The sequence below is a fragment of the Phymastichus coffea genome, unplaced genomic scaffold (genome assembly GCF_024137745.1).
Source record: "Phymastichus coffea isolate CEN01 unplaced genomic scaffold, Cenicafe_Pcof_1.1 PCOF00063, whole genome shotgun sequence".
NCBI classification, from domain to species: Eukaryota; Metazoa; Arthropoda; class Insecta; order Hymenoptera; family Eulophidae; genus Phymastichus; species Phymastichus coffea.
In genome coordinates, this window is record NW_026706874.1 from 1,512,499 (window position 1) to 1,538,083 (window position 25,585).

The 25,585-nt window shown below is 47.4% G+C and overlaps 2 protein-coding genes across 4 annotated transcripts in view; one reads left to right on the forward strand and one right to left on the reverse strand.

Moving 5' to 3' along the window:
- Positions 1 to 685: 685 nt before the first annotated feature.
- Positions 686 to 25,585, reverse strand: part of LOC131667239 (uncharacterized) — a 60,542-nt gene continuing 35,642 nt past the window's right edge. For both annotated transcript variants that reach the window (XM_058940539.1, XM_058940538.1), the window contains exons 2-5: positions 23,130 to 23,332; positions 15,881 to 16,016; positions 8,831 to 8,964; positions 686 to 1,698 (exon numbers count right to left, since the gene is read on the reverse strand). In XM_058940539.1, coding sequence (XP_058796522.1) covers positions 1,405 to 1,698; positions 8,831 to 8,964; positions 15,881 to 16,016; positions 23,130 to 23,332 — 767 coding nt within the window. In that variant the 3' untranslated portion in view covers positions 686 to 1,404. The remainder of the gene's footprint in view (positions 1,699 to 8,830; positions 8,965 to 15,880; positions 16,017 to 23,129; positions 23,333 to 25,585) is intronic.
- LOC131667238 (uncharacterized) lies at positions 18,594 to 21,248 on the forward strand. 2 transcript variants are annotated; one of them, XM_058940537.1, is made up of 6 exons: positions 18,620 to 18,635; positions 18,751 to 19,010; positions 19,160 to 19,494; positions 19,564 to 19,782; positions 20,193 to 20,547; positions 20,668 to 21,248. In XM_058940537.1, the coding sequence occupies exons 2-5, from the start codon at positions 18,842 to 18,844 to the stop codon at positions 20,532 to 20,534; spliced, it is 1,065 nt and encodes a 354-aa protein (XP_058796520.1). In that variant the 5' UTR covers positions 18,620 to 18,635; positions 18,751 to 18,841; the 3' UTR covers positions 20,535 to 20,547; positions 20,668 to 21,248. The 2 variants fall into 2 exon arrangements, with proteins under 2 accessions (XP_058796519.1, XP_058796520.1); XM_058940536.1 differs by having other exon boundaries at positions 18,594 to 19,010.

Sequence of the window (25,585 nt, forward strand, 5' to 3'; positions counted from 1 at the left end):
ATCGGGGCGAAAGTTGCCCCCACCCCCAAGCCGGCGAGAAGCCGTGTTATCCTCGCTCTCGCTCTTTCGTTATTAATAGCGGGCCTGATCGCGCAACTCTCGATTGAACCACTCATCATTTTCCGAGCTTCGCCAGCTGTACCTTTCGTTCAAACGGCAATTCTGGTTACGTTTATCGATAAGAGGAGCCTTCCTAGATGGTGCTCCCGTGTGCGCTGCACGAAAAACGAGCCTGGCATTGTAAATATCGGCGCGCACCGGTGCTTCCGATGACTATTTTTCTCTAGTGACACCGTTCTCGTATCGAAAAATCAATTAATCAGCGCAAAACTCCTACAGCTGTATTTTTTCTTCCGAAGACTCTGCAATTGCGAATCAACGAACGCAATTCCACGAGCCTTTGTCCCAATAACGCTCGAAAAAGGAAAAATGACGCACGCGCGCTCCCAGGCAGGCTTGGAAATCGCGACGTGTTGACCGCTCTCTCGCGCGGATTTAGTCCACCTCGGCAATAACCGTGTCGCCGATAGAATTTTGGCCAGAGCCCAATGGCGTTATTACGCGGCGACGAAGCTCATTGTACGAGCCGTCCAATTAACCGCGATCGGGAAACCATTTGACGGTGTTTAGCCGCCCGCGCGACTAATAAATCGCCCCCCCCCCCCCCCCCCCTGCCCTTCGTGTGTACATCTGACCTGCTCTGCCCGTCGTTCTCGAGCATTATAATCTTTACAAATGGATTTATAGTTTATTTACAAAAGAACCTTAGCCACATATACTTTTTTCCGTCTTAAAAATGGCCTACGCCTCTCTCTCTCTCTCTCTCTCTCGCTATGTATTTTAATCTTACTGGATGGACAGCGAAGTGTACATAACTCAACGCTCGACCTATACATTTACATACTTTCATGCGCTTTATTTTGTCGCGGCCTCCTCTACAAATATGTCTCGCATGCCTTAATCGTACTAATTGCCATGTTTTTGTGTGCGCGTGTCTGTGTGTGTCTGTGTGTGTATGTGGGCGCGCGCACGCGAGCGTGCGAATCACTCGCGCATTTATACAAAATTCTGTCGCTCATCTCTCGACCCACGTATCATGTAACGAATATGGCAGAAATCCGTCGCTCGGAATCGCTTCGATGACGCTCTCCGACAAATCAAACGACGAAACCACGAGCCAAGGCCGCGCACGTATGATACAAGTGTTGCCGTGAGCGGTGCGGAAGAGCGCAAAGAGCTCGCAGGATATGTCGTGCACTTTGACAACAACAACAACAACGACGACGACGACGACGACGACGACGACGACGACGAGAAGAAGCTCCGAGCTCGCAGCGCCGAAGGACGATGAGGAGGGTAAGAGCGGTCGTCGATGCTGCGATGGCGAGTGCGCCCTTAAGCAGGTCACGTGAGGAGCAGCGCGGCCAGCAGAGCGATCGACGACAGCGAGACGATCGAGGCGCGGCTCCTGAGGTCGCCGGCGCTGTAGCGCTGGTTGTTGGCGTGGGTGAGCTTGGCCGTCTGCTCGACCTCCTGGCGACGCGAGGCCACGTGCGACACGCAGCGCACCCGCAGCGTGCCGCCGCTGCCGGCCATGTGGCGCGACTCCAGCTCCAGCCTGAGGCCCAGACTGTTGGGCGTGCCCTGATTATCCAGCGGGCTGTGCGGCTTGTGCTTGATCACGTACTTGTCCGGCACCTGCGAGCAGAAGGACGCACGTTAGACCAGTCGGCGAGGCGCGCGGCGGAGGCCTTCCGGCTGATCGCCTCGCCTCTTTTCAGCCCCATTTCCCGATTTTCGAGTCCGCCCAATGTCTCGTGGGCGCGAGCCGAGCAAAGGTTAAACTTGTACAGGACAATATAAAAGTTGAGCGGAAATTACTTTTGCCGCTGGCCCCTTTGAAATAAGTCAAATTTGAAAAAGTTCGAGGGAGCAGGGGGCGCGGCCAGTAATAAAGTTGTACTGTAACGCGATCTCGCCGCGCGCAGCGCCAACTTTTTAAGCTGCGCACTTCCTTTAACTTTTAAGGTATAATAAAAAGGGAGCAACTTGGCCCGGCAAAACTAGTTTACGCTCCATTAAAATGTGTACGCGCTCACGGCCGAACCGTAAAATCGCGAAGCCAAGTTGTTTCCAATACGCGACCAGTGATTTCCAATCAATGTGCCATGAAAACATTGTGCGCAGCCGCGCCGCATTCGCTACCCGACCATGTCCCGCTCATATCCAACTTTGCCGATCGCGTAGTACTTCGTTCTTATCTTCGCCGTGATTTAACGCGTCGCCATTGTACGCTCAAAATCACGGCAAAATCTTGGCGAATCACGCGAAGACACGCCGAGTGCTGATAAGAATCATCGTGGCGCGCTCGACCGAACACGCTGCAAAACTCATGTTCTTTCCACGAGGTAGATGGAAAAATGCAGCCTCATCGGAAGGTCCATTGCCGGCCGTCGTCGGCAATAACGAGGAATCTTTCGGGAGCCGAAAGCAGCAGCGGCGCAGGCAAATGATTACGCCGAGAAAGCACTAAGCATACGCATCGTCTGCGGCCAGAGGAGTAGCCATCAACTCCTCGACGCCAGCCTCGTCGTCCCCGAAAGTCAAACAACAAAGAAGTAGCAAGTTGCGTAGAAACGGAAAAGGAGGAGGACCGCGGAGTGAACGGAGGCGGACGTTTACGAGGCCGATAAATCGTCATCCGCAGAGGCGGATTTAAGCCGAAATAACGAACGAGCCACGTTTCCTTCCCCTCCCCTCCCCTCTCCACCCCTTTTTTTTATTACGCTCTCTCGCGCAAAGAAAGTTTCTCGGCGCGAGCTTGCATTTGTAAGTTCTTTTTAACGAGCACTTTGCCGCGGTCGCTCGTTATCTCCTTGATTTTTCATTTTCTTTAACGCCATCTCGGGAATTAGTCGCGCTTCCAGTCGATTTTCTGCCGGTTCCGCTGGCGACCTGAGCGCTCTGCGGGCTTGCTTGCACGCACGAATCGTTCGATCGGATCCAAGATTCGCTTGCACATCTTCAACACGGAAGACAAAAAGTCTAGCGACTCCTCTATCGGCAAAATTATTAACAGCCACTTTGAAGTAGACTCGTCAAGACAAACCAACAAAATCGCAAGAAGAACTCAACCGAGCTCGACGGAAAAAAATTAATATCTCCGCCGAGCAAACCAACACGTCTCACAAAGGCAACAGCGTGAACCCTTTCTCTCGACAGCTTTTTCCGGAGTACTGGCCGTCGGCCAGCAGCAGCAGCAGCAGTAGCAGCAGTTCCCTTTGACTGTTGTCTCTCTCTCTCTCTCTCTCTCTCTCTCTCTCTCTCTCTCTCTCTCTGGCGTGCGGGTTTGCAGGGTGCGAATGAGGGACGTGACTGGTCCCCTTTACCGTTGAATCCTTTATTTTCGTTGGTCGACTCGGCGAAAAAGGGTCGTGACGCTTTCACCCGCGACAAAAATGAGAGAGAAACTCCACCGTGCGAAAAGCCAAAGTGTGCTAATACGGAAAAATAATTAACGGAAATCACGCTGCGCCAAAAATTAGCACGCGTGTTATTCCCTATCCCGCGACCCCTCGAATACTTTGATTGTTGCCTATTTATATCGCGTTTGACCAGATATTGGACGTGCCAACGATGCTAGCGCCAGCGATGGGATATAACGCAAGTCATACGTGAAAATGTTTACTCTTGCGGCACGATAAGAATTTCTTTTTTTCTGGCTTTGCTATCCCTGAGATTGAATTTTTGTTGACTCGTGACAAGCCGAAATACAGATATTTGCGTACGGAGGCGCAACGCATTTTGATCTTCATCCTCAGCGGCGAAATTGCTTCTGTCGATTGACGGTGAAATAAACGACAAGCTTTCTCTTGCAAAAACGCATGCTTTATTCGTGAACAAGACACTCATTCGAGCTAGTAGCGAGCAATTGCGGCGAGAATCGAGCGCGCTCGATAGAAAACTCGCCGCGAGACTGACCAATTTGTCGCGGCATTTTGAAAATCCACACCGCGGTCGAGTGGACGTCGCGCAAGTACGCAGCAGAGCAGCGCCAAGCCAGAGGAGCGCTCGCGAGCCGCGATAACAAAGCTCCATTCACGGGCGAACAATGCCGGGCTGCGACGAGGACGGCCAGGAAGGAGCCACGAAGGAACGGGCGATTCGAATAAACAGCTGGCTGCCGATGGTCAAAAGCAGGTTGCGCGCAGGCTGTAATCCTTGAGCAGTAAGCTATTGGCAAGAGGACGAGCGCAAGTGGCCAAGACGCATCTCGAAGCGTTCATCGCGAAAACGTCGAACTTGCTGAACTCGCAGTCGACGTTCATCAGGACGGTGGTTGGCGAGATGTAACCGTTGGCCAGGACCAGCGTCTTCCAAATTGTGTAGACCTCGTCTTTCGAGACGGTCAGCACGAAGAAGCCATCCCGTCTCTCCAGCATCCTCGCGTACAGCACGTCCGCGTCGAATTCGATCAGTCGATTCATCACGGGGTTGAGATTCTGGTCGATTTGCGTGCAATTCAGCCTCCTGGGCGCTTCCTTGAAGCAGAAGCCGAGGAAGCCGGCGACCGAGTCGGACGTGCTGAAGTAATTGTTGTTGGACGACGACCTGCTGGTGTTGAACGTCTTGAATTGGATGGCTTTGCCTTGGGCGTCCACGTACAGAGTCTGGAACTGGTGGTAGTGCTTGCGATAGAACACGTGTCCCTTGCTCGAGGAGCCGGCCGAGATCGGCGCCACCTGCCAGAGGGCCGGCAGGTCGCGCAAGTCCAACGGGACCAGATCGCTCACGAGCTTGCCGTCGTTGCTCATGGTCAGTCTGCAGCCGCCGCCGCCGCCGCGACACAGCTCCTCGTTGGGGAAGAAAACGTCGAAGTGGTCGCCGTAGGGAACGAGGGAAAAGTACTTGTCGCTGCCGTCGAGCACGTAGCCGTCGTCCCAGCGTATCTCGATCTGCCGGTTGGCGTGCTCGCAGCTGGCGGTGTCCAGCAGCCAGAACGACAAGTACGGCGGCGCGTACTGGATCATCGGATTATTGTCGATCCAGGTCAGCGCGGCCCTGTCGTCGCTCAGCATCGTGATCTGCAGGAACACCAGCAGGCCGAATCTGTTGAGCACCCGCACCGCCAGCGCGCACTCGTTCACCGCGCTGCCGTTCTCGCGCAGAACCTCCACCCTCAGCTTCAGCTTGCTCGGGATTTTCGAGCTCGTCGCCGGCTCGGCCACGATTGTCGCCACGCCGATGTAATTCGCCGAAGCGCTCACTCGCGGATACGTCAACGCCGTTCTCGGATCCAACCGCCAGTATTTCGTTTGACCGCTAGCCGGCCGAATCAATGCGATCGCCAAGACGATGACATTTATCGACCACATAATGCTCGACGTTTCAGCGAACAATCTGCACTGAACTTGACTCTCTTCCGTGTTTCGAGCTTATCGAAACGTATAGAAACGCGATAAACCCGCCGCGGCAAACAAATAGTAAATACAAATAGAAGACGGAAAGCGATAAGATAAAGGCTAACGCAACGTCTGTTTTCATTAGCAGCCGATATATATCTGCATATAGAACGACCGAAGAATTGTTCAAGTGGTGACCCAGAAAACCAGGCGTTAAAATGATTTCGCAGGTTGTGCGGGATTTATGAGGTTTTAAATTCGGCTAGCCCCCCTCTCCTATGCCACTCCTTTTTGTCCTCGTCCGACCACAAATTTTCCTTTATCGCCTTTGCATCCCACGGAGTTCTCTCCCCTTCTCTTTTTTTCTCTTTTTTCTCTTTTTTCTCTTTTTTCTCTTTTTTTCTCTTTTTCCCCTGTCCCCCCGACGTCTTAATCGTATTGACTTGTGATTTGCGACTCACCCTTATGCGACAAAGACCTGAAACGACGATGGCTAGGCCTTTTTTACTCTTTTCTTTCTCCTTTTTTTCGGAGTGTTCAGCGACTTTGCACGCTAAAACTTATTGCTCGCGCGATTTCAGCGGAACATCGATCACTATTTTAGTAAGATAAGTTCTTTCGACCCAAATAAAATATTCCTCCATATAATCCACGCTAAAGAAACATTCTCAATTGACGGTAACGACAACGAGGCGGCGGCAGCTGGTTAATCCATCTTTCTGTTCATCCTGAAAAGCGAGAGAGACAACCTTAGCATCTAATAAAATCTTTTTCTCTAGCTCACGGTGAAAAGCTATACGCGACAAAAACGCAATATTCCCAGGGGCAAGCGTCCGCCTCAAGATGCTGCACACGCGAATTGTCGACGACGCCGGCGGAGGTGTGCGAGAGAGCGAAATATACAAGTCTTTTGTGAGCTTTCGCGTGTTTTGTTCGTTGCTCGCGCTGTGATCGCTCGACCGAAAAACTGCCAGGCACCGGCAAATCACTGGCGATCCCTCTCTCTCTCTCTCTTTTTGCCTCTTTTACCTTCTGTACATGTATAAAAAAGTCTTAAAGATACACTCTCTCCGTCCCCCACCTGTCTTTTCTCTGTCAGTTTTTCCTCTCGGCAACACATCTTTTATCACTGCCGTTGCACGCGAAGAACAAAGATTATAATCATTAAGGGTGCCCTGATTGTTGAAGCTAGCTCTCTATGGATACAAACTGCTCACTCGACACAATTCTTGCTGAATTCTTGTAAAATCAACTCAAACTGGCTTTCAGTTCTAATTCGCATCAGAAGAGTTCTGTCGATAGAGGGACATTGTCGTTCAACGTTAAAAGCTTGCGTATTTTTAGTCCATTGCACATGAAGTATGAAAACATTTTATGCGATTATGTTTGTAAATTGCAAGTTTTTATGAATGTCGATAACGTGAGTGCAATGTACACGACTATACAATTGTACAGTGTTATTGCGTGCTCGCAATTTGAATTTCAACTTTCAATATGCTTTCAATGGCAAAAAAGAAGCCTCCGATAATGTAACGGGTGAGCTCAAATAGCTCGATTGAGATACATTGCAGTCAAAAAAGACATCAAAGTAGAACTTAAGACAAGTACCTCTTCGCAATAAAAAAAAAAAGAAAAATCTCAGCGAGGGTCCAGATAAAAATCACGACATGCGTGTAGGTTGGAGACGAAGAAAAAAGGAATCTAGAAAAATTACGATCATGAGGAGCGTTTGCAACAATAGCCTCGGAGTACGCACGCAAGGGCGAGAAAGGAGAAGATAGGTGGGTGGATGAGGGGTGGGGGGGGGGGGCGAGAGAGATAGCCGTAAAAGAGAACGAGGCTGTTGCGGTATTATTAACCCTCGATTGTCGCAGTCAATTTTGATTACCTCCTTCCGGGCCAAACGATAAACTCTAACCGAGCACCCGAGTACGCACCAGCTGCTGCTTCCCTTCCCTTCCCCCGTCTTCTTTTTAATTGAACGGCACTGGTTCGTTTTTTTTTTTTCAAGTGGACCTCCCGCAACGATAAAGCAGAGGAAAATGAAATAAAGCAAATTGAGATCAGCCGCAGCGGGTTATGATGTCCCCACGGCTGCATATTGCCGAATGGCCATCGTCGTCGAGACCAGAATGTGTCCCGCGGCGGCAACGAGTGCTGCTGCTGATTATCTGGGCTTATAGATATCATTGTCGAGAGAAGGCGAGAGAAGACTGCTCGATTTTTTTTATTTTCGGTCGTTTCGGGTGTCGTTGACCTAGTTTCTTTGAGCGTAAAAATGACGTGGGGGATTATCATATCTTTTTTCCTTGTTTCCCAGATTTAACGATCTCCCGGCTACCTCTACATTGATAATGACGCGAGATTGTTCATGCGCGTTGGCTATCTCGGGTGGAGATTGTTAGAATTCGAATAGAGTAATTTCACTACAAAGGTGTATTTATAAATAGGATTAAACAGCACTTGAAAGGGCCGAAGCTCGGTGAGAGCTTTCGAGCTACTTACAACGGCAGCCAAGATTATGAACTTGCAGTACCTGTGCGTCGAGTCATCTAACGTGGCTAATTCGTCGGATTTTGTATTGCTAAAGAGCTTAAGGACTGCATTTTGTTGAAAGTCGGAATATACTGTCCACTAGAGGGATGTCGTGTTCTCAGGGTACGCCTCCGTAAAAGTTCCTCCGACGTCGATTCGACGCACAGTCGAGACGAATTGCTTTATTAAAACAATATTACGCGTATGAATCGTCGCACGAGGCAAACTTGGAGCTTCCATCGCACTTTGCAGCGCACTCTCAGCCACAGGGAAGACGCGGCGCTAACGTCGCTAAAAAAACTTAAACTCCCTCTCTTAGCTCGGCGTGGACCCTCGTGGAACATTTTTTTCGAAAAAAGCGAGAGAGAAGAAAAGAACCTAGGCTAGGTGTGTATCGATCCCCGTCTCTCTCCCTCTCTTAAGACGCGCACTCAAAGACACACAGAGGCCCCGGCTGAATCAACATTTTGCGCAGCACGGGAGGACTAAAGTAAGCCGCGCGCAAGCCCCCGCCACGTACGAAATAACCCCAAGCGCAAGAGTGTGCAAAGAGAAGCAGCTAGAAAAAAGCGACGCGCGCCAAAGTGCACGAGAGTAGAGCATTACCTCCTTGCTCTCGTGTTTTTGATTTTTTTCCTCTGTCTCTCTCTCTGCGCTCGCAAGCTTTTCATTTTGTGTTATTTTTTCAGGGCCCTGCGCGTGCGTGAGCGAAAGCTTTCGCGACCCCGATTGATTGAGTACCTACTTGGTCTTCTTTGGCGTGGCTGATGGCCGACTCCGTATTCGATCATTCCGTATTTCATCGTGGAAGTTGAAAGCTTAATTCTCGGCCGGCGAAATTGGAAGCGAGCGACGAGGAAAAATGAATTCCCCGCGGTTCGCGGACAACTTACCTCTTTGTTGTTGACAGTCCAATGGAGCTTGGCTTGCGGCACGGAAGGCCAAGCAGTGCAATTGGCAGTGACATTCTCGCCGAGAGCGTACTGAGTGCCGAGTCCCCTGATTTCAGGCCCCTGGCTTGGCAGCGCTGCAACGGCGTAAATTTTGATTTCAATCGCAGCGAGGAAAGAAAGAGAGAAAGAAAGAAGGAAGGAAGGAAGGAAGGAAGGAAAAAAATTTCTTCCGTACCAGTGCCATCAAAAAGAAACGAAAGGGGATATATGAAGGTGTCGGAGGAAAGCTTTGGCACAGGCGCCGCGCGACAGCGTCACGCGTAATTGCCCCGGACGCCCGCGCGAGCTTGGCAGTCGCGCCGAGTTAGCGGCTTATTTGGGGCTACTGAAAATTATTTACGACACCTTTCTCTCTCTCTCTCTCTCCCTCTCTTTTATTTCGTTATTTACGGCCGCATTGATCGCAGATTTACTCTCGATATACGCTGCTTCATCTTTTTTACTCTCGAATAAAAATTGCACTTGTAAATCTTTGGGAATGACCGTTCGAACTGGCCTTGGTATCAATTGAATTATTCACTTTCAATGAATAAACTAATGAACTCTTTGAAAAGAAGAAAACGAAAGAAACATCGAAAAAGAAGCAATTATCGACTTGTCGTGGAATAAGCATATGAAATCTCGTATGGTAGGTATAACGCGTGTGATGGTGACGCATCGCTAGTGCCGATTTACGAGGCTTGGATGCACACAGCCCAGCAGCCGGGCAAAGATGCTCGTAAATATCAGCGACCGAGTGTATGGAGTTGCGCATTATGCCCGTATTACGACTTATATTTCCTACCGCCCGGAGAGCTTTATCTCGTAGCGAGTGTCCTTCCTTTTTCGCTCCTTCGAAACACGGACGTATTCTTTTTTAAAACGTGGCGATATATGGCGTTCGACGATTGCAAGCCGCTACGCGTTCGTTCGCAAATACACTCGAGCAGGGATACAGGATGTCCATTCCAAGTCGCAGATGCTCGGAAGATATCATCTGAAATTAAGTTGGTCTCGTCGCTTGTAAAATCAGAGGACACAGAGGACGCGGCGTCAAGAGGCGCATCGGGGCTGAGACAAAAAAGCAATAGCTAGCGAAACAAGATGAGAACTCAATATCCTTCGTGTTGGATTTCGCAGCTCGTAAAATACCATGAAATAAAAAGAATGTCATAAAAAATACGCAGTCGGAAGAAGAAGAGGAAGAGAAAGAGGACGGGATCGACTAGGGCAGCAACGTCATTGTTCGACTATATATCGTGAGTGCAGCTCGCGAACGACCACGTTCGTCAAACGTTCATCAAAGCACCCAGACAATCGCGTCGAGGAGCGCGCAGGTTAAAAAGCCAAGCGAGTCGAGAGAGCGGAGTGAATAGACAGCGCGCCGTTGTAAAAATGCAAACTCGACGCGGAACGGGCCGCACTTATTCAAACGCGCCGCACGGCGGAGCAGTGGCGCGGCGGGCGGAAGACGCGAAGCGTCCGAAAAAAAGAAGAAAGACCAAACCAATAAGATAGCACGAGGAGAGAGCCGGCAGATGTGCATCTGCATTGTGCATTGTCGGGCGCCGCCGCCGCCGCCGCCACCGCCGCCACCGCCGCCGCGTTCGCTGCCAAGGAACGAGGAAATATTTTCGCATTGCGGCGAAACTACAACTCTCTTCCACGCTGCTGCTCCCCCACGCGACCCGGAAGCCGCGAGCTAATTAGGTCTTACGCGATTCGTCACTGCCGCTCTTCCCTCGGGCCGCTCTCGTTCTGCGAGAACACTTCCCGTTTCCCGTATTGAAAACTTAACGCGCCGGCCAATTCAACGACGATCTAATTATCAGCTACAATATAGGCGCAGCCTTCTGCCGGAGAGTGGCCGTATAATCCAATTACCGTATGCCAGGCACGCGCGTAACGCGATCGCGAAAGCGTAATTCACGCGAAATTGAAGCGTCGGAGAGCGGTGCAACACTGACAATCGCGCCCGTTCCGCCTTCTGCTCTCTCTCTCTCTCTCTCGCTCGCTCCTAGTCCCACTTTTCTGCAATTAAGATCGAATAATTAACGCGCGAGCGAGAGACCGACTTTACATAATGCGATTGTCTCAGAGGATTAACTCGACTTTCACTAATCCCTCGATCGCTTGATTTCCACCTCCCCCTACTGCGGAAAGGGAATATTCAAGGCGGCCGGTATCATCGGCTACTAATTAGCTGAACGCACGCTAAGAAGATAATTAATCCAAATGCCGTTTCGCGAGAGATCGATGAAGCGCCTTTTTTCTGTTTTTTCCGCGTTCCGCTATCAAAACTTTGGGAGTTCTCGCGCGCGGATGGAAGGGCGAATCGAGTTAACAGGCTTCGAGAGTCATTTGCCGCCGTCACTCGAGCCCGAATTTGATTACGCATATCGTCGATGAGAACCGCACGCTCGCTCTGGCGTTCAGTCTGCCGCGGCATGTTTACATGGCTTTTGTATTCTTTTCAGTCGAGGGCGCGCGCACTTCATCTGTGTGAACAGCTATTAGGAATCCTGTTGAGCTATCGATATCTCATATCGTAATTACTGACGATTCCGCCCTGCACCGTTGCAATGAATGAGTTAATTGCGCAGTATCCTGGATTCGATTTCTGTTATGCTGTATAATGATAATGCAGAGATATGAGTTTTACGAATGCCATGGAATATTTTTGAGTTTTGTGGAAGCTCAGCAATATTCCATTCGAATCCGCGTAAACAACAATTGGCGCACAAGCTCCATCGAATATCTATTTCTATTCCTATTAGAGCGCAACGCGGAATTTTCAGTTAAAAAGCGAAAAACAAGTGAACGTTCGATGAAACCGTTAATAAGCTCTGCATTTGATTCAAAGCGGATGCTCGTTAACATTTCGCGGATTGGAATGTTGGACGCGCATCAAATGAAAATCACAGAGAGAGAGGGAGGGAGAAATTACGTAAAAATAAAGAAGAAAAAATAAAATGAAAAACTAGGAATTATTCGGATGCGCTCGCGAATCGAAAGCAGCTTTCGAACAGGCGCACGTGTAATTCGTTGGAGTACTTGTAAATTGACAATTTGAGAATCGGTGATCAAAGGGGGACGAACAAAAATAACAACAAACCAGCGGAATAACATCCGAGCCAGATATTGAGCGCGCGGCAAAAAACAGAGCCGAAAGGTCCAGCGGCCATAACGATAAACAAGATATCGCGCGCGGAGGCTTTTATCATAGAGATCGTTGCGGGGCCAGTTTGCAGCGAGCGTATGGTTTTGTCTGGCGGCTAGCTAAGCCAACTTTTAATTGGATACGCGAGCGCGCGCATCCTCTACCGCTGATTTCCTGCCGTCGTTTGATCCCCGGGCGGCGCTTCCCTCGATGCAGACCTAACCAAATTTAAAGCGCAGATAGCGCGGGGCGAGGACGAGGCCGATTGACCGAGTCGAGTCCGCGCGCGGGGCTGGCTGCTCGCCAGTGCGACGCCTCGGCGCCACGACGCCGCCGCGGCAGCGGCACACCTACGGGTTATGAACTTTCCGACGAGTTTTATCGACGATGGAGATTTCGCTCGCCGTCGTTATTAACTGTCCCGGCCTGACTTACTTGCCGGCAAGCCGGCTCTCTTTTGATCGAGTGCTCGGCGTGTGCAACAACGTTTCCGCGCGAGCGTCAAAAGAGCCGTCCCCGAATCGGCGACACAGAGATAGAAATCTGCGCGAATCGAGGCCGCGGCGCCCAGGGCGTATCTCGCTTGGGAAATAAAAGAGAGGCCGGGCCAAAACGAGAATTCCAGCAGCTGTGGGGGCGGAATAGCAATATCGGAAGACAGCGCGCTGCGGCGCGGCCATGAATCGAGCCTCGGCAACGCGATCCAAAAAATCTCGGCGCGACCGACGAGGCCCGTTAGGCGGCGGCAATCCAGCCAACGTTAATCGCATGCGGCCGCGCGCCTTTTTTACGATCGGCGCTACGCGTCGCCGCCGCCGCCGCCGCCGCCGCCGCCGGAAATCAATCGCTGCGATCTTTATGAGCCCCGAGTCCTATATAGGCTTATTTACGCCGATGGCTCGGCAGCCGGGAAAAAGTGTAGGGACGAGGTTTTACGCCGAGCGGCCGTATGAAGCCGTAATCAAGCCGAAGGGACGCATCTTCAATTTTTAATTACACTCGCCGCCAGCATTTTACAACGGCGCGAGCCGCATGCTCCTCGAACTCCGTTTTTTTTGCCCTCCCTCTCGGCAAACTTTACCGCCGACGAATTAATGAAAATTGCAAGCTAGGCCGTTAGGTGCTTTCAATTTAGTCAACAGTCGCGCTGTTTCGAAATTCACGAGCTCGCCGGCAGCCGGGGAAAAATCATCAAACGCTTTTCCGCTCGTTGAGCCCAATGAAAAAAGAAAGCACAACAAATACTACTAAGAAACGCCGGCGAACCACGGCAATAATAATTACAAGCCGGCGGCAGTGCTACTCTCGCATTACTTCCGAATTAACAATTAGGGGATTTTGCCGCGGCGACGCTGGCGAGAAAAAAAATTAGAGGGAGTGCTGGTCTGCGTTCCCCTCTCGCCCGCTCGCGGGGCTGTTGACCTCGATAATTACACGCGCGCAGGGTGAAAATCCGTTTTCAATTGCTCTCTCGCTCTACGGCGGCAGCGGTGCTTTTTAATTTGCACCAGAAAGAGCTTTGGACGATTTCGCAATTTGGACGGCGACTCGCGCGAGCTCGCGAGCCAACTCAATTAACGCGTGTTTAGACCGATCGAAGCGCTCGCGTGGGAGGTCGCGTGATTTTTTTCGCGGAGGAAACGCGGGAGGGGCTCTGTTAATTGCTGCGAGGAGGACTCTCGATGCTCTTTTTTCCTTCTCGGCGCGCTGCTGCCGACAAGTTTTTTCCCTTGACGATTTCGCGGAAAATACCGTAAGCTCGATTCGGAGTATATGGACGTGACGTAAGTTTCAGTTGGCTCGGGAAAGATGAGCCCGTGGCGTCCGTGAATTAGTGAGAATTTTCATGGAGACAAACCGTGACGTGCAAACCCAAATGAATAATAAAGAATCATACGCGAATAATAAGGTATAATATATAGCGAAAAGTTGTTGGGCGCAATGTGAATGGACTCATCAGCCGGTTAAGAGATTATACGACGCTTAACTTTCTCGCTCGTAAAAGTAAGGAGAGAGGGGGTGAAGAAGATGTTTACCCGCGCGCTGGTTGAAAGTTGCGCGATTATGCGCTATATACACTCCCCTTTACACGGAGTATACACACAACGCGCAACATCCAAAGCCTCGGCTGTCGGATAATCGAATGCTTACAGATTTTTATCGCGGCCTGTCGTTCAAACCGCCGAGAGCACTTTAAGAAGCTTTTCAGCCTGAACGCTTTACTACTCGGCGGATCGAGCGTCTTGCTGTTTTTTTCTTCTTTTTCCTTTTGCGTCGATCGGCTCTGCCATTTAATTTTCCCTCTCTCGCGCGCCAATTATTCTTTTGCGAGCGCGTCGATCGATCGCGGTGCTCGATGTGTCTGCGCTGTAACCCCTCGATTTCGCCCATCCAATCGCATCTCGCGACGATTATCGTTTCAATCGGCCAAAGTGGGAGGAGAGCCGTAAGCGTGCGCATCTCCATTCGGCATTATTAGAAATTGCAAGCGATATGCATCTCGTCCGGGAGGTTGATTAAGCAATCCTTGGCTCGCTTGAGATTTTAATGGGCGCACGGGATCGGGTCAGACGCGGTAGCGGCGCCAGCCAACGGGGACTCGCTCGAGTCAATCTCTCTCGCGAGGCGTGCGGCGACGGCAACGGCGGCGAACGTCGAGCTTCAATTATGCAGTAGCCGCGCGGCGGGACGTGCGCCTCGTCTTCGTGCCTGCCTCGCGGCTATCGAACGTATCCGCTGCTTTGTTTTCCAGCGCGAACTCGTCGCGAACGCCGATAACAAGAACGCTGCCGATGGAATCTACCTGACCAGACTGCGCGAGCAAGCTCCTCGGGGGCGAACCGCGTGCACGCCATTGATTTGCCGCTGCTAATGGCTGCGTCCCTGCCGATGGCTTCCTCCGCGAGATGCAAGGCACTTCGACCCACGAGCTTTCGTGCCGACGCGCGCTATTACGACGAAAAACAAGAAAAAACCGCTGGTAATTGCTCGGCGAAAGCTCCCGCGGAGAGGAATTTTAATTGATGCAAATCCAGCCCCCGAGGAGCTGTCCAACGGACAGCTCACTCGAACACTTGGCTACGCGGCCTCGAGTTCGCGACCAGTTCGTTTTTCACTCGGGAATATTCATTGGCGAGCGATCTCTCGACAAGTTTGCTCGTCACGACGGGAAACACTCGTTTTCTTCGGCAGCCGAGTGGATTTTCCGGGAGATCGGAGGCCGCCATCCCAAGTCGACGGGCCGTCGGTTTCGCTGGAATTAGGCGACGATAAAAGTAAGCCTTTCCTCCTCCTTTCTTGTAATCAGCGCGCACATACGAGCAGGCTATTCTCTCGCGGAGAAGTGAATTTATCGCAGCGAGCGTGCGTGCGTCCCTTCGGCGAAAACGATGATGGAGGAGCGCTCGTAATTTCGAGTGCAAACCTCGTGACTTGGCTTTCGCAAAGGGGATCTGCACGCTATGCACTCGACACGAGAGCAAGTCCCGCCGGCTTGCACTCGTTTGTCTTGCTCCTTTTGGCGCTTTATTTCGCTGAAAAAAGCCCAGCCCACTTTTGTTTTACGCGCGCAGCGTTCATTCTTCTAATGAATATGCGCTTTTCGGGCATCGCCTTTGAATTTTATTTGCCGAGAGCCGGAGTGCATTGCTCGTTCTTTTCCCTCCCCTCTTCGCCGAGAAAGAAAGCAACAGCGACTCGCGCAATTATTTCGCTTGGGAAAACATATGGCTTATTTTTGTGCTCGACTTTCATTCTTTGGCGCCCCGGAAAATCGCCTAATACTCGTAGTTTAGTGTCTTTCGCGCGTTTTAGAGATCGAAAGCAGAGCAAAACACTTGGCGCAAGCTTACATATGACGGTCAGGTGGCCGGTTGAGTAATTGGTGTGGTAGAACGGTGCGTCTGTTGACACTTCGCACTTGTACTGGCCCGTGCTGTTGAGCGTCAAATCCGTCAACATCACCTCGTTTTTCTTGCTCGCGCGTTCCTGAAACATCGAAACCAATCACACCTTTCGTAATCCGAATGAGGAAGCGTCGTCGAAAAAAAACGCAGTCAATTGCAGAGCGCTGTTCGCAAAGACAGACGAAAAAGAGTTGGACAGCATTAAAGTATCGATCAGCCGAAGCGGAACGAGGTGTTGGTACGCGGCAAGTAGAACAAACGGAATATAGTCGGGCGCGGGCTGCGCACACGCTCGAGAGAGGGAGAGAGCGGTGTAGAAACAAAAATTCCAGGCTATCGATGACCGCGAGAGCCTTTCAATTGAACACGTGGTAATCCGATCGAATCCATTAAGAGCTCTAACTCGGCTGCGAGAGGATCGGCGTAGTGAATTGTATACACACCGGCGGAAAAATGATATGACAACGTGGTGGCTCGCTCTCAGCCAACGATTTTTGCCTCTCGCAGCAGTTTTATTTTCAGGACTGCGCTCACGCTCGCGAATGCTGTCGCTGGCATTTAGCTTTTAACCGTGGCAAATGTGTCGTTTTATGAAAATACCGGCTTTTTGTTTCGCCCGATGCGAGAAAGAGCACAGCAAAGTGGGTGATCCGATAGCTTTTCAAACGATACGAGTCTGAATCGTGTCAACAACAAGAATAAGTGCTGTCATTCCCTAATTGTGTAATAAGTGTGGTGCCCGTGCAGAATGCAGACATTTGTATAAAAAAAATAAAAGATCACTTTTTGGGTAAACTCTACTTTCAATAACATCTTTTAATACAGGCTGATAAAAGTTAACTGAACTCTCGTCAAAGAAAAAAAACAAATCAAAGCAATTAAATTTCAAGTAAAAGATATAAGAATTATTTAAAGAATACATTTGATTTTGATATATTCGATGTATAAGTAGGCATGGGCTTGGCTCGCAGTTTAAGAGAGCTGAGCTGCTCGAATTCAGAAGCAAGTCAAATAGAAGAGCATCCCTCTCTCGGCAAGCAGTAGAATTCAGTGCACCGCGAGTTGCATTGAATTTGCTGCATTAAACTGCTGAATTTTCGAGAAAGTCAAGGTTTCAATTGTTCAGAATGTTAATATTTGTCGGTCGACGGCCACCAACCATAGGTGAGTCTATCATTTATCTCTTATCATTTTTTTTCATTACTTTTTGCGTGCACATGTGAAAAATTTTTGGCTTTTGTGCATTTAAGATTTATTTTTAGTACTATACGTTATTAATGCTATCGCTAAAATATTCAACGAATTTCACGTTTATCGCGATAAATGGGATGTTTATGAAGTACAGCGTTGCCGTTGGAAAAATTGCGTTTAAGGTTCTAAAAATATTTCACTAGAATCATGAGATTTGTTACATGTCTGTTGCATTTTGACTTTCTATCCGCGCCTTACATAATAACAACTGATTGTTCCAAATTTGAACAGCAAAGCTTACAAATATAACGTTGGAAATATTTTGGTATACAAATATTTTTATCATACATGAAAACAAATAAATGCGGTGTGTATATAGCCTTAGAACGACCATTTTCTTTTTACAAAAATTTGTTAACTCGAAGTAACGGTTGAACCTTTTCTCGCTATTTTTATATTACTAATTATGAATAAGATAAAGATTTTTTTGGTTTACTTATTCATTCTTCAATTCAACGGCATAAGTATATGTAAATAAATGTAGCATGAAACATGACAATGTAAACATCGGCATTAGATTGGAAAGATGATATTTTGTAACTTTTGAATTAACGTTGTTTTTTTTTGGTAAAACACAATTAATTCAGCAATACTTCATAAAAAAATTATTAATTACTAAATTTAAGTAATCAACAAATAAATATACTATTTGTTTCTTTTCGATAATGGAACAGGAACAGAAACCGAATCGACAGGCGACGTTAACCATTTAGTGAAATATTTTGGAGACCCTAGACGCAATTTTTCCAGCAGCAACGCTGATGAAATATTATATGTTGTACTTTTATTTGACAGATTATAAATAAAGAGAATAAAGCGATGGCTTTTTAAAAGAAACTGAATTTCATAATGAATAATGAAAATCCCTAGCTAGGGAGCGATAGCTCGTTAATGGACCACTATAAGTATTAAGTATCAAACAGAAAAGCTTAACATTATACTCTTTTGCTTTGAAAATGGATACAACGATGATCATTGAATGAAAAATGTGTTTCTATAATAATTTTATATGAAATAGTGTTCAAAAAGTTAACGTGAGGGGCAAACATTGAACGAATACACGTATGTATGTGTGCGTACATACATGCATACAACTACAATTGAAGAAATTCATCATCAAGCAAAAGCGTTTATGAAAGGGGACAGACGATATCCAGACGTGAAGAAAAGGTGCCAAAAAAAAAAAATTACTACGGAAATTGAGCAATGGTCCCCGATTGATATAGGTACACACCAGTTGGCAATATCGAATTAACGCGATGAGCGATAGTCCCTCCCTGGGCTTTTCTTATTAGACACTGCTCTGCTCAACCTCGAGCAAAAGCAGAGCAGTATAGCGCCCTCTTCCGGTTCGCGCAACACGTAGCGCCGGCTTTTGTAGTTTCAAATCCGAGTATTCGTCGTCGAGTTGTTTACGGAAGCCGTCCGGTTTGATTAACTTTCGCGAAGCGTCTGTATACGTGATCATAATTAGATTGCTAATTTACTAATAGATTAGATTTATTTAATCCTAATTATTCATTGATATTCATAACTGATATAAACAACCTTTTGAATGTTTTTAGTACATAATTAATCTCAAAAATATGCATAAACCGCTTATTGGCTAACAGAATTTAATTTGAACCGATAATAATTATTAAACTTGCTGAAGGCATGTGCACAATTTCACGCGTTTGCTTTGTTTCCACCGGCTTGACATTGTGTGAGTCTAAGAGTTCTGTGTTTTCGGTGTCAGTATTGTGCGTCGCTTACTCATTCAGCGCTTTCATCTGCGACTTTGGAAAAATGACTGGGCAACAATCAACCGATAAATACTGTGACAGTAAGTGCAGATTTATTCTGTTGTTATTCTGAATGTTGTTTTGCTTTGAGATGTACATATTTGTAGCGTAGTTTTGTTATAAGAAGTAGTGTGACCATAGAGTTAGTAATGAGTAAACAATGATGATTTTGCTACGTGTTTTTTTATAGATGTTTTATCAAAACAGAATGACAAGTATAGACCTCCTAGAACAACTGGAAAATTTGTAAAACTACCACCAATCAATTTGAATAATTATAAAAATCGAGCACAATCGTACCCTTTGTCAACTATTAACTCATCTAAAAAGTTACAATGTCCAATGTCGCTACAAGAAAGATTGGATAAGGCAAAGAACAATGATAGCAATATTAACACAACTAAAAATATCTCAAGTTCATTGAAATTGGAAAATGAGCTTCTTATGAAACCAACTATCAGTAATAATAGTGTACAAACTGCAAAGAACTTGAATTTCTCCAAAAATGTTTACAAATTAAAATTGGTAAATTCATGTTTTTAAAATGTTGATAAAATTCATTCTGTTAAATTCTAATGATATTTATTTGTTTAGTCACAACCTGCAAATGACCGATTAAGATTATTAAGGCAAACCTTAGCATCTAGTGATACAATTCAAGAGCCAATTAAGAAGTCCAATTATTATATGAATAACGTAAAATGTATGCAAAAGGCCTATCAGAATAAAGATTTTAACAATATGCCAAGTACAAAAAGCAAGGATTTTGAACATTTGGGTGACATTAACCACTTGCCAGTTAATAAATTAGAGGTATTGAATTTCGCTCATATTTTATTTTTTCAAATTAAGTTAATTACCAATGTACAATTCAAACAGATAGTTAAAAATAGAAAATTCCTGTCTTTATTTGTGTATACAAGACTTCTTTTATTCTAATAAATGTCAATTCTTATTTACTCTGTCTAGCTAAAGGATATTTAAATAAATTTCATCTAAATTATTCATTGGTATTTATGACTAATAACAACAACCTTTTAAATGTTTTTAGTATGTAAATAATCATAAAAATATGTATAAGCTACTTATTGGCTAACAGAATTCAATTTGAACCAATAATAATTATTAAACTTGCTTGTGCTATTGTGTGAATTATATGCAATTTTAACTTTATGAGAATGATTTAACTAAGTTGTTTTTCTAATTCAAGTTTTATTTTCCAGGATGCAAGAGTAATTCAGGCCACATTGAGTAGCATCTCTTCATTTGATGAATTATTATCAATTGGTCAAACGTATTCACTGTCAAACTTGGACTCTGTATCTATTGATGAAGATCTACACAAGACAACTGATCAAATTATTGCAGTTGATATTATGACAACAGAATCATCACAATCGATTGTTGATAGATGTTTCAAAGAAGCTTTCAAAGATTATCAAAAATATCAGAGAGTAGAAGAACGGAAGAGAAAATCATTTAATTCGTCAATGAGACCTCACCTATCAAATACATATGCAAATATGAATGGATCAAACTCTGATGAAGAAGCCAATGGATATTAATGACATTGATGTAGTACGTATCAAGTTTGAACAAATTGAGAAACTGACATATACTTAGTAAAAAATGTTTTTAAATTGTAGTAAATAAACAAACTATTTTGATTCTTTATTTTTACTATAATTTATTTTTCAGCCTCGGAATATGGTGACTGGTATAACCTGCAGAATTGCGCCAATGGAAAAAAATCGAAATCCACTGAAAGACATTAAAAGCAATAAAGCGACGTAGTGGACGATTACACGCAAATTTGATGATCCATTGATGGGTACTAAAACAACTTGGAAAAAAAAAAAATTAACGAAAGAACAATTTTTTAGTTGACAAGTTTCTTTGATCGCAAGACCATTTATTTTTTACGCGCTCGAACTGTTCTCTTTCTGGCTATACGGAGATTCGATAGAAGTTATTTTTTTCACATTTCATACACGGCTATATTTTTCAGATGGAAAATTTACGGTTACGTGAATAAAACGTCAAAACGAATTCCCAGACATTTTTGGAATAACGTTTCGTTGAATTGAGTGTGTTACGTTTCCTCTAGAAAAATATAAATACCATGTATAAACACCATTAATTATATATACTCTGATTTAATAAACAGTTCGCCACTGCATAAGCTTGAGAAACTTAGTTGATATTTATAGTTTTATATCGAAAATAACAATTATAAAGAGTTAATTTTAATTAAGTCATGTTAAAATAGGACCAATAAACATTCCTTTTATACGTAAAAATAAAAAAACAATCATTGTCTTTCTATTCCCAGCCGAATTCAAAAATAGCTATAGGTCGGTCATTGCGGAGTCGAATACTATCCATAATGCAAGGCAGATAAAAAGAATTACCATGACTTTAAAAGTCCCACGGGCAATAACTTATATTTAATCTTTTCGCAGATTCCACGAGCAATATATTTCTTGAGGTGTTCGCGTACGAACAGAGTTTATGTTGCTCAGATTGGCAGCATTGCGTTGGTGGTCTATTACATGTCTATAATTTTACATGGCAACTGCCTGTACAATTTTCGCTGCTCAAAGAAGAGAAGATGTTAGCCAAAACTCTGGCCGGAAAGTTGCCAAAGATATAAAGACGGTAAACAAGGAGGTAAGTCAAGCTGTATTCTATTTTATGTATAGGTCAATTTACAATATCACCTTAATTTCTATACATAATTAATTCAATTTTACGACTCTGAAAATTTTCACAGTACCATAATTGTATTAAAAAAAAACTTGCTTCTTGATCTCTTTCTAGAAGGAGTTTTGAGAAAATTGCCCATGTATCGTAAATTCTTAACGCAAGAAGATGATTGAAAAAATAGTAATAATTTTACAGTTTATCTGAATCTCGCACAGATAACTTATAAAATCGCTTCGTCGCGGAGTTAGCTGGATCTTTAAAAAGCATCGCTGGCGGTGAACTCTCACAAGCGAGTAATCGCTGAAATTTCAGCATCGCTTCCCCCAAATCCATCGCGTCGAGTCGATCCCTTTACCTCGTGCATATCCCGCTGCGTTCTCTCGCACGCGCACATACAATGCGGCCCCTCGGCCCTCGTAATTTCATTCCGCTCGGCGCGTCCCGTCGAATTTACCGTTGCGCAGAGCTTAATTCGCAACAATGGCCGCGAGACGCGCAAAAGCCGGGCTTTTTGGGCTTGTTCTTGCTGGCGCTACCGCGATCTTTTGTCGTGCTTACCGCCAAGCGGACGGTAGACACGCGGCCAACGAGCGCCTCGCGCTCGTATTTCAACCGCGCCGTTTTTTGGGATTTACGTGCGCGCGAGAAAGGGGCGGCAATGATTTTTCGCGCGGCCAGCCGAAGCGCGACTCTCCCTTCACTGGTGTTGTTCATTTCGCGAGGCTTGTAATTTGAACGCGCGCCTGATTGCTCTCTCTTTTCGTTCAACAACGCAAAATGTCGAACAACAAATCCTTCTCGGCGCGAGCAGTTGATATCACGCCCACTCGGTGTATCCTTGGCGATGGTTGCACTCGAGAGAGCGAAGCGACTGTAGCGCGCGCCTCTCGAAAGTTCCCTTGCCTTGGGAAATTCGACGCGATTCATCTTGCGCGCAACGCGACATCAATTCCCAACCCCCTCCCTCCCTCTCTCTCTCTCTCTCAGTTCGCTATACTGGCCGTGTACATTACCCGAAAAGACCTTTCCAATTTCCGCCGGTACGAAATCGAGACGCCACTCGTTTGTCCTTTAATTTTTTTTTTCAAGACACCAACCAAGCTTGAAGCTCTTCTTCTGTGCTGCCGGCTGGCTGGCGACAAATCAGGACGACGAGATCGGATTATCCAAGGCAGATACCTTGAAAGTTAGCCGAACGGCCGGCAAATAATTTTTGTTTTCCTTTTGTTTTTCGCGGAGGTCTTTTTACCGTTGCGTGTCGTACAGCGCGCGTCCAATTTTTTCTCGTACCCGCGCATCGATCAAAAAACGTTGCTGCGGAACCGGGGATTCGCGTGCAGGCCCTTCGCGACGATAAAATTGACCGTCCACTCACCGAACAAGCTGCATGCTCGCGAGCTCTCGTGTGGCTCACAGACAGTGTCGGTATATAGAGGATGCAGCAGGCTACTTACATCGACGACGACTCCATTGAGAATCCGAGTAGTGATGGTATTGTCGCGGTTGTCGGGATTGTAGCTGAAGAACTCGTACTCGTCTTTGTACCACTTGACGGAATAGAGACTGGCGTTGCCGTTGAGCTTCCAATTGCACTCGAGCTTTGCCGACTTGCTCAGCTCGGCTTCCTTCGGTACCATCACGCTCACCTTTATGTCACCTGTAACAACAGACGCGTGCAGCTTCAATTACAAACGGACTCTTCATTAGCGCGACGAACGATCTTGCCTTTTAACAATTAATCGGCTATTACGGATTGAACGATTGATTGTGTGGCGATGCACTTACTCTCCACCCTAGATTTTGCGATATTGTACTTGACCGCGAAAAATCTCTCGCTTGCGTTCTACTCTTAATCATCGACGTTCCTTATTTGACGAAGAATAATTAAAGCGATAAGTTAAAAAGTGTCATGTTAAAGGGTTGTAAAATTTGTTTTTCTTGCTTGAAGCAAAGACATTGATTGAAAATGAAACATTTTCTGCGAGGTAACTTGATTTCAGCAAGCTACATTCCACCATCGCGTCGCATTTTACTCGGAGAAAAAGTTTGCCTTCCATTGCCAGCGTTATTTCGTTGGACGCCGCAAATTACGTTTCGATCAATTGTTTTTGGGCGTCGCTCGCCGAGAAGCGCACGGTCACCCACGCGTCCAAAGCATCAATCGAAAAAAGCAAAAAAAAGGGGTGAGCTTGTTCGCGTGCCCCCTTGAAAAAGAACGAAGGGAGGATCAGCGATTGTCAGGGCTGTTTGTCTTTCGATTAAACGATAAATGCGCCGTAGTTTGGTAAACGTTCGGCGCGCGCGGCTAATGCCCCGCGTCAGGCGCGCGGCTCATTCGGCATTAATCCGCGAGTCCGCGCCGCGTGATTTACAATCGGCCAACCGCTGGCGCTTTTCCTGGCAACTCTAGGGTGGCCCGCAGACTTATGCGCGACGGCGCTGCCCGCGCACTCGTGACAAACTACTTTCGTTGCCAAATGTTTTTTCTCGTCGTTCGCGCTCGCGTCGATCTCGACGCGCGAAAGCGCGCCAACGTTACGGTATCACGCTCAGCTCGCCGCGTAAAATACATCCGCCGGCGCAGTTGGCAGTTTTGCTTTGCGCTGATGTTCTCTCTGGCGTACGCACGCATCCAGGCTTAATATCCGGCTACGAGCAGGAGGAAGGGGTCCGGCCAGCTTTTCGCGCGAGGAAATCGAATTTCAAAGTCTGCCTCGAACTTGCGGACGCTCTCCCTCTCTCCGCCTCTCTCCCCCTCTCGCTCCCTTTCTCTCTTTCACTGGAGATTATAATGGAGTGGATTAGTACATGCCGCACTTTCGCTGGCTACGCGGCGTGTATATATAACAGTGACTGCGACTGGTCGGGGGTGAGCGAGCGAGCGAGCTATCGATGAGGCTAATTTCCTGCCGGAAAAATCCAATAGAAGCTTTCTCAGTCACGTACGTCGCATCCGGCTTACGTGACTGTTCCGGCGCGCAAAAGCGAGGGCCGAGGGAGAGAAATAGCCCGCGTGAAATATGAAGCGCGCGAGTGGCCGTTGGCCAAATTAAAAAGTACGCGCGAGCGCTGCATTAAATTCGGCTTGACGCCGTGGACGCCCCGACGCTAACGAGGCCAAGCCCTTGTCGCTCTTCGTTGCCTGGCTCGCGTTCGCCTGTCCTCGGCCTGCCGGCGAGCTGCCTTTCGATGAGCTTATTCGTATCGGTGCCTGCATTCGAGCGGCCTCGTTGTACGGCAAACGGTCGGGCGGCTTCTTTCGGACATTTCAGACTTATTAAGAGCTCGACATCGGCGAGTCGCGTTACGCTCGATCGATCGAACACGCTAAACATGTCGTTTCTCACACTCAATTTGGCAGTTGCCAACGAGCGAGCGCCGTCGGCGAGCAAAAATCCCAGTGGCTGGCGCTCGACTCGGTCGATGGGGCGCGCAAGCCCGTGGCAAGAGAAATCCGACAGCGTGGCTCGTCGGATGGACCTGTTTTCTCTGACGCGCCGACCTCTGCCGACCTCTTGGCGCGGCGCGTCTCACCGTGTCATTGATAACTGAATTGTCAGATGCGCTCGGCAGTGTCGCAGACGGAAAAGAGCCTAAAGCGCGCTCGAGCCGCGAAAGCCGCACAGAGCTTCAACGCCGTGTACACGGCCCTCGAAGTTTAACGACGAGGTGCAATACGCCCGGCTTTGCACGGCGTGCGAGTTTGCTCCGGGCGCGCTCCCCGCGGGCCCGGGCCAAGTTCGCCGTTTGAGTTGGCGCTCGCGCTGCGGGCAACTACGATTTCTTCTGCCCGGGCGCGCGTCGTCGAGCCTGCGTCGCGCTCGTTTGCCGATGCGCAGTCAGCGCGAAACCGCGATTTTCCCGGGGCGCGGCCGAGCCGTGAGAAATGATTATTAGGACGCGAGCTCAT

Bases quoted from the DNA above. Each gene is read 5' to 3' on its own strand.
- LOC131667238 (XM_058940536.1), top strand. From the start codon at position 18,842: ATGTGCACAATTTCACGCGTTTGCTTTGTTTCCACCGGCTTGACATTG. The intron at 19,011-19,159 runs GTAAGTGCAGAT...GTTTTTTTATAG, and splicing joins AACCGATAAATACTGTGACA to ATGTTTTATCAAAACAGAAT. The intron at 19,783-20,192 runs GTATTGAATTTC...TTTATTTTCCAG, and splicing joins TGCCAGTTAATAAATTAGAG to GATGCAAGAGTAATTCAGGC.